Consider the following 17,899-nt stretch of genomic DNA (forward strand, 5'->3'; position numbering starts at 1 on the left):
AAGCTCTGTCTTGAATTTTAACTTGTTTTTAGACCTTAACCATAGCGGTTCCTCAGGAGGAGATTGGTATCCATTTTTGTTTTCAAAGTCAAGGGGTTTAGGAATTTGTTAAAAAGAGAGTCATATACTCTTGAACTGGAATCTCAAAGGTCTCATAACCTATCTTGTCTCTTTTCCAACCTGTCAACTGATGCCTTAACTCCATATAGATGTTCTTTCTTCATTTTCTATCTCAATTGATCTCCAAATGGGATTATCTGCTCTCTACCTCTAAGTAGCATCTCTGCAGGAACATGGCAATTATTCAACTCAGTATCCTCAAACAGTCTGCCTTTGTCTTTGGAGGTCTACATTCTGTCCTGTGAATTGTTTGTCTGATGGTATCTAGGAGGTAGGTGCCTCAACTTTTGGCTAGCAGTGTTTTGTTTTCCCAACGAGTGGAGACTTTTGCTGGACAATTGTAGAATCCTTGGGAGCCAATTTCAGGCTTTAAAAAGCAACCTAATTTGTTCTCTTACCTAGCCAATTCCCAGGCCTTAGTCATGTATCCTGGTCTTTCGTTTGCTAATTTATGGAGTTGGGGGAGCCTTAAAAGAGGTGCTTTCTTAGGTATCCTTTTAGAATTTGCATACAGTTGGATATATTGTCAGATGATGGTGGCTTTGGGGCTTATGACCATCTTTTTAAAAAATAATTCTTTATTGTTGAAAGTATTACATATGTCCCCTTTTCCCCCCATTGACCCCCTCCAGCCTGCCTCCATCCCCCTGCTTGACCATCTTTATTTCAGGTACAAATCCTCATCAGAAAGCAATTGTGGACATGGGATTGTGTCCCCAATGAAAATAATGTGTCTCTTTTCTGAATTACCAGGAGAGTTTCCCTCTGGCTCTTTGGGATTACCCAAATTTATTACCTTTCAGTGTCTTCTCCCCACCCTAAAGCCACTCCAGTCTATTTTTTTTTTTTGAGAACCCATAACTCCTTGCTGCTCCCAGGTGACTGCCCAGGATGTGCGGAAGGAAAGCCCCCTGCTCTTCAAGTTCCGGGCCAAATTCTACCCTGAGGATGTATCTGAAGAATTGATCCAGGATATCACACAGCGCCTGTTCTTCCTGCAAGTAAAGGAGGGTATTCTCAATGATGATATTTACTGCCCACCTGAGACTGCCGTGCTGCTGGCCTCCTATGCTGTCCAATCCAAGTATGGTGACTTCAATAAGGAAGTTCACAAGTCTGGTTACTTGGCAGGGGACAAGTTGCTTCCACAGAGGTAAGGTTGTGACTGGCTATCTGCCCTAGCCAGAGGGCCTGTGGCCTAAGGCTGACCAATTCCTATTACACAGGGGCTATCAGATCTGTTCCTCCCACCTAGGGTCTGTCTGAAGACCATGACATTATGGTAGTCAGAGAGAGACATTTGCTTATAGCACCATGCCCTGTTGTTATTTCTTGGGCTCTCAAAATAAAAAGCTCCCCCAATTCCGTTTGCCTGATTATAGAACTTCATTACCTGGAAACTGGTTCTTTTATTGAGAACCAGAGATGGATTGATTTTCTATTGTCCTTGGTTCCATTTTTCTCAATCCTTTTCACTGATTTAGACCTCTTATATCAGGTTCATAGGGGGAGAGAGAGAACTATGCAAGCCAGGGATATGGTAGCTCAAACAGTCCTTTAATATTGATAATCAGTGTCCAGAGCTTTTTGCTTTTGTAAACTTCACAGTTGAATGATCTAAAAATTCATTATGTTTGTTTTAGCATCACAGCAATATACAAAATAAGTAAGGTAGGCATTATCCTTATTTCCTGGTTAAGGAAACAGGTGCAGAGGTACTTGCTCTGACTTGCTCAATATCTCACAACTCATTTGAGGCAGAGCTGGACCTAGAATCCTAGTCTCTTGAATATTTAACCCTGGATTTCCCCCCCCACACACACTGTATTCAATGACCATTTTGATAGGCTTTTTGGGATTGGAAGTAAAAATTCGGCTTCATTCTGGGAGCCTCCACCGCATTGGAACTGTGGCATATGTACAACTTACCTGAAGGTATTAGGGATATTGCTTGTGCCCTGGGACTCCACCTATGTGCCCAGTGACTCCATGAGTCGCTGCCATGATGTCTGAAATGGTGTTTGAAACAGACCTTGTTTATGATCTAGTAGATTTGAGAGGTTGAGCCTGTTAGTTTTTTTCAAAGCCATTTGAGCTTAGTTCTCTGTTCTAAAGCCACAGGCTGTGATCAGATCCCTGAGCAATATTCTCACAAACACACTACTGGTTCCACAAGGATCTAGAAGAGAGTGTGCAGGTATCTGTGAGGCCCATCCCTACTTTAAGCCCCACAAATCAGCAAAGACTCTTGATACATTATTGCTCTGCTTGGGGAACACAGCATATTATTGGATATTCTGTTAAAGGTATGAAGGAAAGCGTTCCAATTGTTTTTCTTGGTCCCTCATTCTCGTATCTTTTCTACCTCTCAGGCAGTTCCTTATGTCTAATTAATACCTCCTGCTGTAATTTCAGTCTGCTTCCAGTGTGACCTCAGTGGGCTGACTCTACAACCCCTTTACATTAAACCCTTAGAGAGATAAGTGGGCTTTCCTTAACACCTGTAATTTGGGCTTTGTGCTTTAAACTACTCAATACCCATTTTCTTTCCAGGGTCCTGGAGCAACACAAGCTCAACAAGGACCAGTGGGAGGAACGGATCCAGGTGTGGCATGAGGAGCATCGGGGCATGCTCAGGTAAGCCTGACCTAGCAACTGTGAGCTTCCACTGCTCCTGCAGGGAGAACGGCTCTGGGGGCATAAGAGGCAGAAAACTGGGGGAACACTGGAGGATGTTGGGGAGAGAGAGAGAGGGAGAGAGAGAGAGAAAGAAAGAGAGAGAGAGATTGAAAGAGAGAAATGCAGTGTACAGGGTAATTTAGAAATATATAGAAGGCTAATCAGAACCAGTATAAAGCTATAGTATAAAGTTATATTATTTTGTGAATGATAGCAACTGATAGCCCAAATAGTTTTGACCATAAAGAAATGGAGGGGCCCTTGGGGTCCTTAGGGAGCATGTGGGCCACTAGAGGCTCCTCCCCAAAAAAGAAACAGGGAATGAGCTCTTTCATGGCAAACCACTTGGAGGCTCTCTAGTTGAGGAACAAATCTTGTTGTTTTGCCATCAGCATTCCATCTGGGCTCTCCTGAGAACATGCCTGTAAAAGAGGATTCTATGACAGCTAACATGCAAGGTTCAGCCTACCCTTATTTCCCCTTGGGAACTTCAGACCTCAGGCTTCATGTTATGTTCTGTTTACCATCATCTGCTCACCTTCCATCCCCTTTTGCATCCCTATTGGCAAGATACTTGTCAAAAATGCAGAGCAGATAGGCTTTCTCTCTCTCTCTAGGCCTAATTCACAGGCTTCCCTCTGTAACCTCCCACTCTGTTGTTTAGGGAGGATGCTGTCCTGGAGTATCTGAAGATTGCCCAGGACCTGGAGATGTATGGTGTGAACTACTTCAGCATCAAAAACAAGAAAGGCTCAGAGCTGTGGCTGGGAGTGGATGCTCTGGGTCTCAACATCTATGAGCAGAATGACAGGTATATCTCAGAAGTCTCTTAGATTATTTGGACCACTCTGGCATTTAGAGCTCACCAGAGAGTAAGACTGTACCTTCTAGGGCACACCTGGGTAGTTCTTTTTCTACCTAGTTTAGACCAGCCCAGATAATTGCATAACCTCCCCCAGGCCTTTAAATCTTGCATTGACTAGACTTGCACTATTCACTGTGACTACATGTGGCTACTGAGCATTTGAAATGTGACTACTTTGAATTGAGATGTGCTGTAAATATAAACTACACACCAGACTTTGAAGACTTAGTATAAAAAGCAGAATGTAAAATGTCTCATTAATATTTTTTGAAATATTGCTTTGCATTTGTAAATGATAGTATTTTGGATATACTGAGTTAAATTAACTGTTATAACAGTTAATTTCACCGGTTTATTTTTACCGATTTTTAAGTGGCTACCAGAACATGTGGCTCTTATTATATTTCTGTTGGACAACACTGGCCTAGAACCTACTTTGTCAGGATTTATAATTAATCCAATCCCTATATAATGAGTAAGTGCCTTTTGGCCTATAAACTCGCTACAACCTTGTCTTATTTGCTTATTTTTTCCCCCTGTGGTCTGCTCTTGTTGAGGATGGAGATCAATAGATTATTGTTCCACGTAACTTCTGAATCTTGGATCTCATTATTTACTTTCTCCCCAACTTTTACAACCTGGATGGAAGAGTCCCAGTTAAATAGGAGTGGGGATTCTATTACAAGGTCCATGCCACACAACACATATAATAAAACAAATCTGAGAGATTGGGACAAAGAGTAATGTGTTGGTTGTAGTATTGGGAGGTCCTTTGTGCAGCCTCAGTGCTGACAAACTGACCTGGTGGCATGTCATGACATTGGCTGAGCAAGCAATGAACCTACCTCCTGAAAGGAGAAGTTGGCAAGGCACCAACCCTCTATGTCCTTCTTGTTTTGCCCTTGTCCTGATGTTCTTGGTCTCCATTTCTACAGACTGACTCCCAAGATAGGCTTCCCTTGGAGTGAAATCAGGAACATCTCTTTCAATGACAAGAAATTTGTCATTAAGCCCATTGACAAAAAAGCCCCGGTAAGTGATTCCTCCAACTAGCCAAGACACGTACTTGCCAAGGGATAATGCTAGAAGTAATCATGTAATTATAGTTTCCTCTCCCTTTCTTGGTGTGTGTGTGTGTGTGTGTGTGTGCACTGTGCCATGGGTACCACTGTTTCTCAGGTAAAATAGTCAAACTTGTGTGTGTGTGTGTGTGTGTACACGAGGCACAAAAGGAGGTTGGTGATGGAAAGGGATGTTGATGCCAAGAAATGGTTAGGAGGCATCCTGTGCCTTGTGCCATCCTGCTACCTATGTTTCAGGAGAAACATGGGTGAGGGAGAGCCACAAGCAGTCTAAGTGCTGCCTCTTAGACACTGTCTTCTGCTGCCCCAGGGCTCTGGGTGGAAACAAAGAGTATATGCTATCTTATCTTTTAAAGCCTGTAGGCCCCAGAAAGTGGAAACTGTTGATATATAGGTGGCAAAAGTAGGTTTACAGTTGTTCCTATGAAAAATAATACAATAATTCATAAAAATTCAAGAATGAACTCTTTGTTTTATGTACTCACGACTGTAAACAGTCCAGCCACCCATACATACTACACTCATCAGTGTATTTTGAAGGGATTATTGGGCCTCAAAGAGAGGCCCCTGAGATCAAAAAGGATCCCTAAATTAGAAGATAAAATCAATTCCTGACTTACAACTAGATTGAGGGTATTTTAGGATGTATAGTTTGAAAGAAATTGTGCTTAGTTCAAAGAGCACTGATTTCAGAGTCAAGCCTGGGTTGTAGTTCTGGGTCTGCCACTAAACTGCCTTTTGACCCTGGGCAAGTAACTTCACCATTCTGATAATTAGCATCATCATATGTAATGTAACATTTAGTTAATTATCTTTCCAGTGCTTTTGGACTTAGAGAAGTTCACCTTTATCTATCCCTCCAAACTTTTTCTAATTTCCGGTTTCCCACCAGGACTTTGTCTTCTATGCTCCCCGGCTGCGGATTAATAAACGGATCTTGGCCCTGTGCATGGGGAACCATGAGCTATACATGCGCCGTCGCAAGCCAGACACTATTGAGGTGCAGCAGATGAAGGCACAGGCCCGGGAGGAGAAGCACCAGAAGCAGATGGAGCGGTAAGTGATGTGGAGATGGAGTGGGACCAGGACCAGGCCAAAGAAATCTATCTAAATTGCCAAGTCTAGTCTGCTAAAAGCAGGACAGACATGAAGTCATCCTGGAACTGGAGGAGGGCAGAGAGAGAGAGAGAGAGAGAGAGAACGAGAGTACACTCTATTGTACAATGACGACACCCCCTCCAAGAAGCAGGCGTCGGAATTAGGATTTCAGAGGCTCATAGGAAGGAGAGTCATTTCATAGCCCCCCGTTATCTATGATCCCATTGCTCTTCTAGGCAAACTCTGGGTTGTTTCAGGCTATCTGATCAGTAAAGTGATAATAGCAGAAGGCTCTATACACATTTAAACCTAGACTATATAGGGGTTTTTTGAGTGGAATTTGGTAGAGCCACCATCAGCATCAACTTGGGAACTTGTTAGAAAGGTAGAATCTGAGACTTTATCCCATACCTATTGATTCAGAATCTGCATCTTGAGATCCTAGGTAATCATTTCTCCAATGAAGATATGAAAATGGCCAACAGGCACATGAAAACATCTTTAATCATTAGGGAATTGTATATCAAAACCACAGTGAGGTACCACTTCATACTCACTAACATGGATATAATAAAAACAGAAGATAATAGCTGCTGGCAAGGAAGTAGAGAAATTGGAACTCATATACATTGCTGGTGGGAATGTAAAATGGTTCAGCTGCTATGAAAAAAGAGTTTGGTGATTTCTCAATAAGTTAAACATAGATTGTCTATATAATCCCATAATTCCACTCCTATTCAAAAGAACACAAAACAGGTTTTCAAACAACAACATATACACATGTTCATAGTAGTATTATTTACACTAGCCATAAGGTGAAAACAGCCCAAATGTCTATCAGTGGATGAATGAATAAATTATATACCCATACAATGGAATATAATTCAGCCATAAAAAGGCATGAAGTACTGATAGAAACTATAAATATAGATGAACCTCTAAAACATGCTAGGTGGAAGAAACCAGACACAAAAAGTCCATTTTGTATGATTCAATTTATATGAAATATCCAAAATAATTAAATCTATAGACACAGAATGCAGGTGGTGTTCAGGGTCTTGGGGAGGGGAAATGGGTGTGGGTTTTCACTTTGGGGTGATGAAAATATTTTGGAACTAGATAGAGGTAGTAATTATATACCATTATAAAAGTACTAAATGACACAGAATTGTTTGCTTTTAAATGGTTAATTTTATTTTATGTTAATATCACCTTATTAAGTTATTTAAAAATTAAGATCATAGGTGAACCATTTTACATTCCCACCAGCAATGTATATGAGTTCCAATTTCTCTACTTCCTATACATTTCATAAAAAAAGAGCTTGGAACTTCAGGAGGCTTCTAATCCAGTAGGCTGGAAAATGACACCATGTATGAGAAGTCAAACACCAAGGTTCACATTTATTCTTTAAAAAATTGCTGACACCCTAGCCGGTTTGTCTCAGTGGATAGAGCCTCAGCCTGTGGACTGAAGGGTCACAAGTTTGATTCTGGTCAAGGGCACAGGCCCAGTTTGTAGGCTTGATCCCTAGTTAAATGGGTGGGGACTGAGGGTCCAAGGCCTGGGAACCTTGGGGATCCCAATGCATCCTTGTGACTTTGCTATCCTGTTTAATCCCTTCTTTCTCCTTTCCTAGTGCTCTGCTGGAAAATGAGAAGAAGAAACGTGAGATGGCAGAAAAGGAGAAGGAAAAGATTGAACGAGAGAAGGAGGAACTGATGGAGAAGCTGAAGCAGATTGAGGAACAGACTAAGAAGGCTCAGCAAGGTAAGACTTGGTGTCACCTTGGAGAGTAGGTTTTTCCAGAGCCTGACTCTATGAGCTGGAGACCCTTCTGCCTGAGCTGCAGACTCAGGCCACATAATCCACATATGGCTACAGAATAGATAAAGTATGGGATAGGAAAAGAGTGTCCAGAACTTTCTGCTAGCTGTGCCCTGGTATGAAACATTTCTAAGAAAGAAGCTAGGTGTCTCTTATCTCTGCACTCTTCACCTCCTTTCCCCCATTTTCTCTTCTAAGAACTGGAAGAACAGACCCGTAGGGCTCTGGAACTTGAACAGGAGCGGAAACGTGCCCAGAGTGAGGCTGAAAAACTGGCCAAAGAGCGTCAAGATGCTGAAGAGGCCAAGCTGGCTCTGCTGCAGGCTTCTCGGGACCAGAAGAAGACCCAGGAGCAACTGGTAAAACTAAAAAATGGGCTGGGATTGAAGGACCTGAGTTTTCTTCCCTCTCTGACTACCTATTCACAGTTACATCTGCCTGTAGGGCTCTTTCCAGCAGGGTCTCAAGCAAATAGTTAATTCAGAAGCAAGCTAAGTCACTGGTGTGGACCAGAAACCTTTGCAAGCAGTCTTCTCTAACTAATCCTTACTTTTATTCTATTTTCTTAGCCCTTAGGGATCTGAGCTGATGAATTGACAAAGGAAAGAGAGGAAGAAGAAGGGATTCCCACTTGACTACCTAATGTGTGTTACAACTTTCCCTTTTTCCTTTTTTTAAAAATGTATTTTTATTGATTTCAGAGAGGAAGGGAGAGGAAGAGAGAGATAGAAACATCAATGATGAGAGGGAATCATTGATTGGCTGCCTCCTGCACGTCCCCCACTGGGGACCGAGCCCGCAACCTAGGCATGTGCCCTTGACTGGAATCAAACCCAGAACCCTTCAGTCCACAGACTGACGCTCTATCCACTAAGCCAAACCGGCTAGGGCTCCCTCTTATTTTCTTTTTTTTTTAAAAAAACCTATATATTATTGATTTTTTACAGAGAGGAAGGGAGAGGGATAGAGAGCCAGAAACATCGATGAGAGAAAAACATCAATCAGCTGCCTCCTGCACACCCCCTACCGGGGATGTGCCCGCAACCAAGGCACATGACCTTGGCCGGAATTGAACCCGGGACCATTCAGTCCGCAGGCCAATGCTCTATCCACTGAGCCAAACTGCTTAAGGCTCTCTCTTATTTTCTTACTCCTCTTCCAGAAATCCCCATGGCATTAACCCATATTGGAATATATGTCCAGATAAGGAAATTAGGGCTCAGAGAGGTTTAGGAGACTTCCCAAAGGTCATACAGTGTGATTAACAATGAGAACCCTTTTTGGCCTCTCTGAAGCGTCTGCTCCCTAAAATCATATGTGCCTATACATTTTTTTCAGGAGGGGAAGGTGAGCATCAATACTTTACTAATAATTTTCAGGGTTCTGTGACTCAGAAGTTAGCAATCTGTGACCCAAATTCCTTGTATATGTTGTTCACTGTGCTATTTGCAGTGGGAATGCAGGAAACTAAGACCTAATTCTCAGGGGGAAGCTTTCTCTAGATTTGCTCAAGGTGTGAGGGTATGCATAAGCTTTTCCCCTTATTCAGATTACCTTGTGATACTTGAGTGTCTTTCCTATACTTGACCTAGGAAGAGTCTTAGTGGAACCCTAAGCATTCTAGGATAACAAGAAAGGGTTTGCCACTTCAGGCAGTGACACAATGATGTCTAGTGCACTGTGGGCAATACTGAGAGGGGGAGGTCTGAGGGATGAGAAGGGAGGGAGAGCTGGAAAGGTGAGGAAGAGACAGATGATATGCTATTTGTTTTCAGAGGGTCTGTACTCTAGGTTAGGAACTCTGATTTATAATGAAATGATTTGAAGTTATTAGCATGCTATAGTAGATTGAGAATAGGAGTGGTCTTCTGAGATTCCTGGAGAATGAGTGGTAAAAAGAACCTCCAGGACAGCAAGCAAGTCCAGGGGGAGCAGCAGGGTCCCCATTGATTCCCCAGGAGAACTGGGGTTGAAGGGACCTGGGCCCTGAGGACCAGAAAGCTGAGCTCTCACAAGCTTCCAATTTATCCATAGGCCTTGGAAATGGCAGAGTTGACAGCTCGGATCTCCCAGCTGGAGATGGCCCGACAGAAGAAAGAAAGTGAGGCTGTGGAATGGCAGCAGAAGGTAAGACAGAGTGCCCAGAGCAAAGCATTGTGGGAAGGGGTACTACATGCATAGATTCCAGTTCCATAGATTCCTTAGGTTTGGGTTCCTTCCCATTTCAAGCCTTCCTTGACAGCAGGTATTATGGGAGAAGGAGCTCAAGGCTTTCTCAACTTCCCAGAATTCTTCAATGCTCTAGGGAAATTGGTACAATAGCTCCTGTTATATAGTTTAGGAAACTAAGGATCAAGCAGACGAAATGACTTGGTCTACCTGATGCCTGTCTTCTGCTGGGCCATTCTAGGCATGCATAGGCTTCTGTGAGTTAGCTTGTTCTGATTGCTTGTCCATCTCTCCCTCTGTTATTGTACAGGCTCAGATGGTACAAGAAGACTTGGAGAAGACCCGCGCCGAGCTGAAGACTGCCATGAGTACTCCTCATGTGGCAGAGCCTGCCGAAAATGATCAGGATGAGCAGGATGAGAATGGGGCAGAAGCCAGTGCTGACCTGCGAGCTGACGCCATGGCCAAGGACCGCAGTGAGGAGGAACGTACCACTGAAGCAGAGAAGAATGAGCGTGTGCAGAAGCACCTGAAGGTACCTAGGCAGGGCCAAAGAGTCCAGGAGACTATGCATGGTCTTCCCTAGATCTTCATGGCAGGGAGGGTTGGGGTAGGTGGAGCAGCCTGTCTCAAGGAGGTATGGGAGCCTGAGCCTTTCCCAAGTAAGGGCCTCAATGAGAGGTACCTCTCTGTTTGTTTGTTTGTTTGTTTATAATCCTCACCTGAGGAGTGAGGATATTTTTTCCATTGATTTCTAGAGAGAATGGACGGGAAGGGGGGCCTTGGCCAGTTGCTTAGTGGTTAGAGCAGGTTTGATTCCCAGTCAAGGGCATGTACCTGGGTTGCTGTTCAATTCCTGTCCCTGGTCAGGTGTAGGAGACAATCAATTGATGTGTCTCTCTCACATTGATGTTTTTTTCTCTTTATCCCTTTCCACTCTCTCTAAAAAAAAAAAAAAAAAATCAATGGAAAAAAAAGTCCTCTGGTGAGGATAAAAAAAAAAGAAGGGAGACGGGAGAGGGAGAGAAACATCAATTGGTTGTCTTCCACATGCAGCCTGACCTGGGTTGGGGATTGAACACCTGCAACCTAGGTACATACACTTGACCAGGAATCAAACCCACGACCTTCCAGTGCACAGGCTGAGCTGCCAGCCAGGGCCACCTCTTTATTTATTAATCAGACCCTGAGTGGCCTCTTGTTTTTCCTAACCCTCCACCTATACTCCCTTTACCTCTTATATTTAAGAAGTACTTAACTGAGACAATTTCTACCTGAATCTTTGGTACATTGTTCTACTCTCAGGGAATATTTGTCATCAGTTGCAATTGGTCCCCTAAGTTTGTGTTGTTGTTGTTTTTCCTTTTTATTCTTGCACTACTGCAATCCTAACAGGGCTAGAAAAGGCTCTTAAAAAATGTGTGTGTGTGTGTGTGTGTGTGTGTGTGTGTAAAAAGCAAGGAAAAGAAAAGAAGACAGGAGAGAGGGGGAGGAAGATAGAGGGAGGAAGCAATGGGGAGAGAGGAGTGGGAAGAGGGGAAAAACTGGTTAAATAAAGGGAGGGAAAATTAAAGGGAGCCATTAACCTCTCATTCCCATGCATCCTCACAGGCTCTCACTTCAGAGCTGGCCAATGCCCTCGATGAGTCCAAGAAGACAGCCAATGACATGATCCATGCTGAGAACATGCGACTGGGCCGAGACAAATACAAGACCCTGCGCCAGATCCGGCAGGGCAACACCAAGCAGCGCATAGATGAGTTTGAGTCCATGTAATGGGCACCTAGCCTCTAGGGACCCCTCCTCCCTTCTTCTTTGCCCCCAGACTCCTATACTCTCGCCTAACTCACACTGTGCTGGAGCCACTAACTAGAGCAGCCCTGGAGTCATGCTAAGTGTTCACTGTAGCCATGGAATGAAACCTAGCCCCTCAACCCTCACTCATTTCCCTGGACAGAGAAATAGCTCACCGTGGTGCCAATGGGACACTCTTTTCCCTCTCTGTCCCATTCAATCTATTTTGTTAAAACAGACCACTTCTACAGCTCAGAGGCACTTCCCACTTGATTTGGGAAACTTCCCTACTTTTACTGTTGTTCTGTAGGTGTCAAGTGTTGAGTATGTTGAAAACTAGCTCCCACCACTCCCTTCCTCTTCAGGGTCCTGTGATTTGATGAATTTGAGCATCACAGGGTTTTGGGAAAGAGGCAGGGCCCTGGCTATATGCTCTAGGATGTCAATTGTCCATTCCTTCTAGAATTATTTAGGTTTTATAATGATTGGAGGCTATAAAGATGTTCAGTTATTCTCTCTACCTCCCAGATTGGGCCTATTATAAACTCAGTCCCAATAGGCCTTGTCCTTGACTTCAGGGACTCAGTTTTTCCCCAGGTTGAGATGGGGAAGACAGTGCCTTCAAGAGACTTTACTAACATCTTAGAAGGCTATTTGCCATTCAGTCCAGGCAAGGTTGGGTAGAAGATCCTTTCCCCAATATCATATGGGAGCCTACACTTGTTTCAAGTTATCCCTATGGGCCCAAGTATCCCTTATTATTCTGGGTTCCTCCTCCCTTCTTGGGATTTCCTCCTCATTCAAATCCCTTCCTGCTAGAATAGTAAGGGTAGTTACCCAAAAACTCATCCAGCCCTATCTAGGACTTGCCAGAGGGAGGAAATATTCACACCTGGCTTCCATATTTTCCCTGCCATGGATCCCAGGCAACTTCTCTTATCAGGGCTACTTGGGCCACAGCTTCTGCTTCAGGGCCATCCAGACCTTGGTATGGTGAGCCCAGGATGCTGATGCCAATTGGTTCAATTGGTGAGTGGATAGAAGAAGCTGAGTGTGGTAAGAGAAGTCCATGGGCTGAATCCCAGTTTACTTGACTCCATCATGTGCCTAATAGCCCCTTCCTGTCACCTACCTCCAAGCTGGTGACTGGGACCTGCCTATGTTTAACAAACCTCTAACCCAGATCTTGCCACCAGTTGTGCTGACCCTTGGAGCTGTAAATCAGAGAACTATTGGGGGCTCTGGCCTGGTCCCTTTCACAGTCCTACCCCTGACTCTCAACTCAGGAGTAGCCACTTCCTTCTCTCTGTTTCATGAGTGTCCTTTTTTATTCTACCAGTATTATACATTCTAGTGGCATCTAACTCAATATTAATTTCTGCATGTCTTGCTAGTGAATCCTTTGAAGGTTAGAGCAGTCATTTTGGCCAAATTCCCTTACCACTCCCACATCTGGGAAGCATATACTATATTATAAAAGAATATTTTGCCAGAAACATTAATGTAAGGAGCTTTCAGTATTAGTGATATCACCTGTCACTGTAGGTCATACAATCCATTCTTAAAGTACTTGGCATTTGGTTTTATTTCTCCTTTTTTTGCCTTCTCCCGAGAGTTCAGTCCACAAGGGGCATACTGTCCCTGCATGCAGTGTCCTTAGCCCAGAGCCCATGGCTTTGATCCCTCCCCCCTTTTCCCTACTCCCGCCTGACCTTGGGGAGTTTTATGCGCATTGCTGTGAATTATATTGACACTTTCTTGGTAATATGCCGTAGATTGGCTAAATTTAAATCTGTAATTGTGGGGCAATCTAGCTGCCTTAAGATCAGTAACGCACCCCCAGGGAGGCTGGGGAGAAAAGTTAGATTTTGTATTCAGGTTTTTGGGTATGTATTTTTGAGATTTTTAAAAATTGTTGTGTTTTTTTTTTTGGAGGGGTTTATGCTCAATCCATGTTCTATTTCATTGCCAATAAAATTTAGGAAGACTTCACTGTGACTTGATGTTTCTTTCTAGCCTGAGTGGGTGACTATAAGACACTTCACTATAATTTTCACTCTGTAGACCACAATCCCTGGTCTCATTTCATTCTCACTTTAGTCCTATGGGGAATGGATATGACTATCCTCATTTTATAGAGTAACAAATGGCTGTGAAGTAATATTACTGCCCATGAGCACAAGACTGTCTAGCTTAGTAGCCTGTCCTTTTCATAGCTCCAGGCCAACTTTTCCAGTGTAGGTGGACCCTGCACATGGTCAATGTAATGTTTCTTGGGCTCGCTTAGTTTTGGGGCGTTGGGGCTGTTTTGAGGGGTGGTTTTTATCTCTGAACTACTATTCCTGTGGTCAAGCCCTGTTTTGCCTCCTTGTCAGCAAGGCCTCTAGGCTTGCTGACCTCCTACTACCTTCATTTATTGAAGTGCCAATGAAGGTCAGATAAATTATATTGAGTTGTGTTGCAAAAGGTGGTGTAGAGTGGGGTATAAAGTGAGGGTGGGTTGTTATGTATGTACAAAAGCTGTTAGGCAGTGTTTATGGTTTATAAAACATGTCGACTTTGTTGCCTATATATGTTTATCCTGATTTTGAAGATGAGGAAATTTAGACTCATATAAGCCTTCCAGGACATTTTGAACCTGGTACACTCTCACCAGCCCTTTTGGTAGGCCAGTACTTGTAAGGAAAAGTGAATTACATATTCTTTGAGCCTAAATTCTTATAATAACCTTTTAAGGCAGAGGTTCCAAACTTGACTGCACATTAGAATTTTAAAGATTCCAAAGCCCAGATCATGTCCTCAGATCAAATTATAATCATGCTTCAGTATAGTATTTGATAGTTACAAGGTGCAGAAAAACTCGGGACCCACTGCTCTGAACAGAGTATTTTATCCCATTTTACAGATGGAGAAACTGAGGCCCAACAAGATGAATTAATTTGTCCAAGGTTACAGAGATTAGAAATAGTAGAGTCAGGAGATGAACACAGGCAGTCTAGTTCATGAACCTGTGCTCTTAACCACTATGCTGTATTTTCTCCCTACCGTTCCCAACAGAGGATGGGGATGCACTGGGAATAGGATATACTTCAATTTTAAGGTCGCAAATAGAATTCTAGGGCTCTAGAACATAAGTATAATGGAGCCTTGACTTACGAGTGTCCCGACTAACGAGTTTTTTGAGATATGAGCCGTCTCTCGGCTGATTTTTTGCTTTGAGTTGCGAGCTAAAATTCGGGTTACGAGCCAGCTTCAGATACCCCACTGCTAGTTGGCACAGCGAAAGCCACAGTGAACGCCACAACATCAGCCCAGCATCACGTGTCTCACTCGTTCACTTTTTAATTTGACATACGAGTAATTTGAGTTACGAGCTTCATCACGGAACGAATTAAACTCGTAAGTCAACGCCCCACTGTATAGGAGAGGGGCTTAGGAGTTTCTACTAATTATGGTCCCAACTTTTGGTGTATTGTGGAATGAAGAAGCTTTAAGTCCCCTCCAACTTCAAGCAGAGGATATCTTTTGTATGCTTTGTATGTGGGGCTATATATCTGTAATTAATTATTTTTTAAAGAAGACAGAGGGACTTTCTGCTTCCAGGAAGATGGATGTGAGAAGCAGGATAATGGCTCCACAAAGGTATCCATGTTCTAATAATGGAACTTGTGAATACATTACTTTATATGACAAAAGGGATTTGGGGATGTGATTAAGGATTTTAAGATAGGGAGAGGGAGATGATGCTGGATTATCCAAGTGGGTCTATTGCCAGGGTGGGCAACCCCTGGCACGTGTGCCAAACATGGCACACCAGTAACTTTTGCTGGCATGCGAAACCCTCTCTTATAATCTTCCATTTATAATTTTTTTCTTAATATCGACTTTATTTTTCAGATAAATTCAGTGTAGGTGCATCTTAGATAAATAAATAATTTTACATAACAAGTTATCTTAAAGACCATAGACATGGATTGACGAGAGAGGGGAAGAGCAATTTCTATGCCTCTGCCTTAACTCTCCCTACCTTCCTAGATCCGACCAGTGTTTTGGTTTCAGTCTCAGATGCAACGGTTTTTCGTTGACAAGACAACCACCTCACCTACTTATTCAAAATTTCACTCTGTAAAAATGAAACCTTCTCTCTCGCTTTGCCCACTGGTACTAACAAAAGGGGGATAAATTTCTATGTTTCCCTCGGCAGCAAAAGTCCCACTGATACTATCAAACGGAGTCATAAAGTTTTCTGTGGGACTATCAATGTACATGTATACATTAAAAAATAAATGTAATTTTCATCATATACTGTGTTTTTGTTGCTCGAATGAATATTACTTCTTCAAGGTTCTTCACATACGTACACCTTAAGAGATAGCAAGTAGGCCTAACATGTTCTCAAAAAATTAGGGTTGGCACGCAAAAGAATTTTGAGTCAGATTTTGCTGGTTTTGGCACACACTCACAAAAAGGTTGCCCACCCCTGACCTATTGCAATCACAGGGGTCCTTAAATGATGAGAGAGGGTCAGAATAAGATTTGAAGATGCTATGCTGCTAGCTTTGAAGATGAAGGACGAGGACATAAAACAAGAATGCAAGTAGCCTTTACAAACTGGGAAAAGCATTCTCCCCTACAATCTCCAGAAGGAACACAGTACTGCCAAAATTTTTGTTTAAGCTGAATTTAAGCCTAATTTGGACTTCTATCTGGCCTCTAGGTAATAAATAAATATGTGTTCTTTTAAGCCACTATAACATTGTTATCCACTTCTCAGAATTCTCCATTTTTGAAATGACAGTGTTATAAAGATGGAGAATAGGACAGGTTGTGAGTAGTTAAGGAAAGGGGGTGAGGTGTGAAAAGTAGGTGTGGCTGTAAGAATAATATGAGGGTTCCCTGCGGTGATATTCTCATCTTGACTGTATCAATGTCAATATCTTGGTTGTGATATTGGAGTATAGTTTGCAAGATGTTACCATTGGGCGAAACCGAGTAAAAGGTACATGAGATCTCTCTATTTTTTATTATAAATTCATATGAATCTATAATGATCTAAAAATAAAATATATTTAATTAAAAAGGGGGAGGTGCTCCTAAATATATATCCAAGAGCAATGAGTGCTTCTGTGCACCAAGGGAAATAGCAGTACTATTTGCAGTAGTTCCAATCTGGGAACAATAAAATACCCATCAACTAGAAAATGGACAAAACTACAGTATATTCATACAATGCTATATTGCTCAGCAATAAAAGTAAATGAACTACTGATGCATACAACAATGATATGGGTGAATCTCAACACAGATTGTACAAAAAAGGGCAGACAAAAAAGGGAACATTGTATAATTATAGTTTATAGAATTCTAGAGCAGACATGGTGTCTGGAGCTGGGGTGGGAGGAATGGACAGGAAATGGACAACCTTCTGGGGTCTTGAAAATAGCCTTGGTTTGTGTGGAGGTTACAGGATATAAACTTGTAAAACATTCCATTGTATGTAACTTACAACTCAAATAAGGAAAGAAAAAACAGGTGGCTCCCTCACTGCAAAAGTTTGAAAATATCTAGAACATTGCTTCTCAAATTTTAGTGTGTATCAGAATTACTGATGAAAGATTCTGGGGTTTTTAGGCTTTAAAGTAACATTTAGTTTTTCAAAGTTAACATGTGCATATATAGGAAACTGAAAAACACAAGCAAAGACAAAGCCATCCATAATCACAAGCAGTTTGCAGTCTGGCGTGTCCTTCTAAGTCCTGTGTATCTACACAACTAAGCTTCCATTTTTATGTAATTAAGATGGCACAGTTATGTATCATGCTTTCTCACACATCATGAATATTTACCATTTCAAAGTCCCAAAGGTATGAGTATTTTGATAACCAAGAATACCCTACACCAACTCAATCTGGAAGAAAATGTAATCCTGCCTTACTTGGTGACAAAAATTTCATAAAGGACAAAAATAGCAACACACCTCTAGATAAAAGATATTCACAAAGTTACAATTAAAATAATGCGTTCCCTTCATGTTCCATTAAAAATGAGACCCAAAGCAAGAGTACACAAAATATAATGCTTCTAAGAGAATTATGATATATACTTTAAAATATTAACAAGGTGGTAAGTTTTTTTTTTTAAGGTGGCAAGTTTTGACGGAAGTACTTAACAACATATTCCTATAGCAGTCTAAAGAGATGCATGCACATCAGTGGTTATCACCACAATGTGAATATGAACACATCCACACACACCCCCTGCCATG

The 17,899-nt window shown here is 42.3% G+C and overlaps 1 protein-coding gene across 1 annotated transcript in view; it reads left to right on the top strand.

Moving 5' to 3' along the window:
• Positions 1-13,627, top strand: part of MSN (moesin) — an 85,044-nt gene extending 71,417 nt beyond the window's left edge. The window contains exons 4-13 of the mRNA XM_006773740.1: positions 999-1,273; positions 2,674-2,757; positions 3,464-3,610; positions 4,600-4,696; positions 5,639-5,802; positions 7,484-7,614; positions 7,870-8,030; positions 9,706-9,798; positions 10,151-10,375; positions 11,452-13,627. Coding sequence (XP_006773803.1) covers positions 999-1,273; positions 2,674-2,757; positions 3,464-3,610; positions 4,600-4,696; positions 5,639-5,802; positions 7,484-7,614; positions 7,870-8,030; positions 9,706-9,798; positions 10,151-10,375; positions 11,452-11,616 — 1,542 coding nt within the window. The 3' untranslated portion in view covers positions 11,617-13,627. The remainder of the gene's footprint in view (positions 1-998; positions 1,274-2,673; positions 2,758-3,463; positions 3,611-4,599; positions 4,697-5,638; positions 5,803-7,483; positions 7,615-7,869; positions 8,031-9,705; positions 9,799-10,150; positions 10,376-11,451) is intronic.
• The last annotated feature ends 4,272 nt before the right edge of the window (positions 13,628-17,899 follow it).

The sequence above is a fragment of the Myotis davidii genome, unplaced genomic scaffold (genome assembly GCF_000327345.1).
Source record: "Myotis davidii unplaced genomic scaffold, ASM32734v1 scaffold2627, whole genome shotgun sequence".
NCBI classification, from domain to species: domain Eukaryota; kingdom Metazoa; phylum Chordata; class Mammalia; order Chiroptera; family Vespertilionidae; genus Myotis; species Myotis davidii.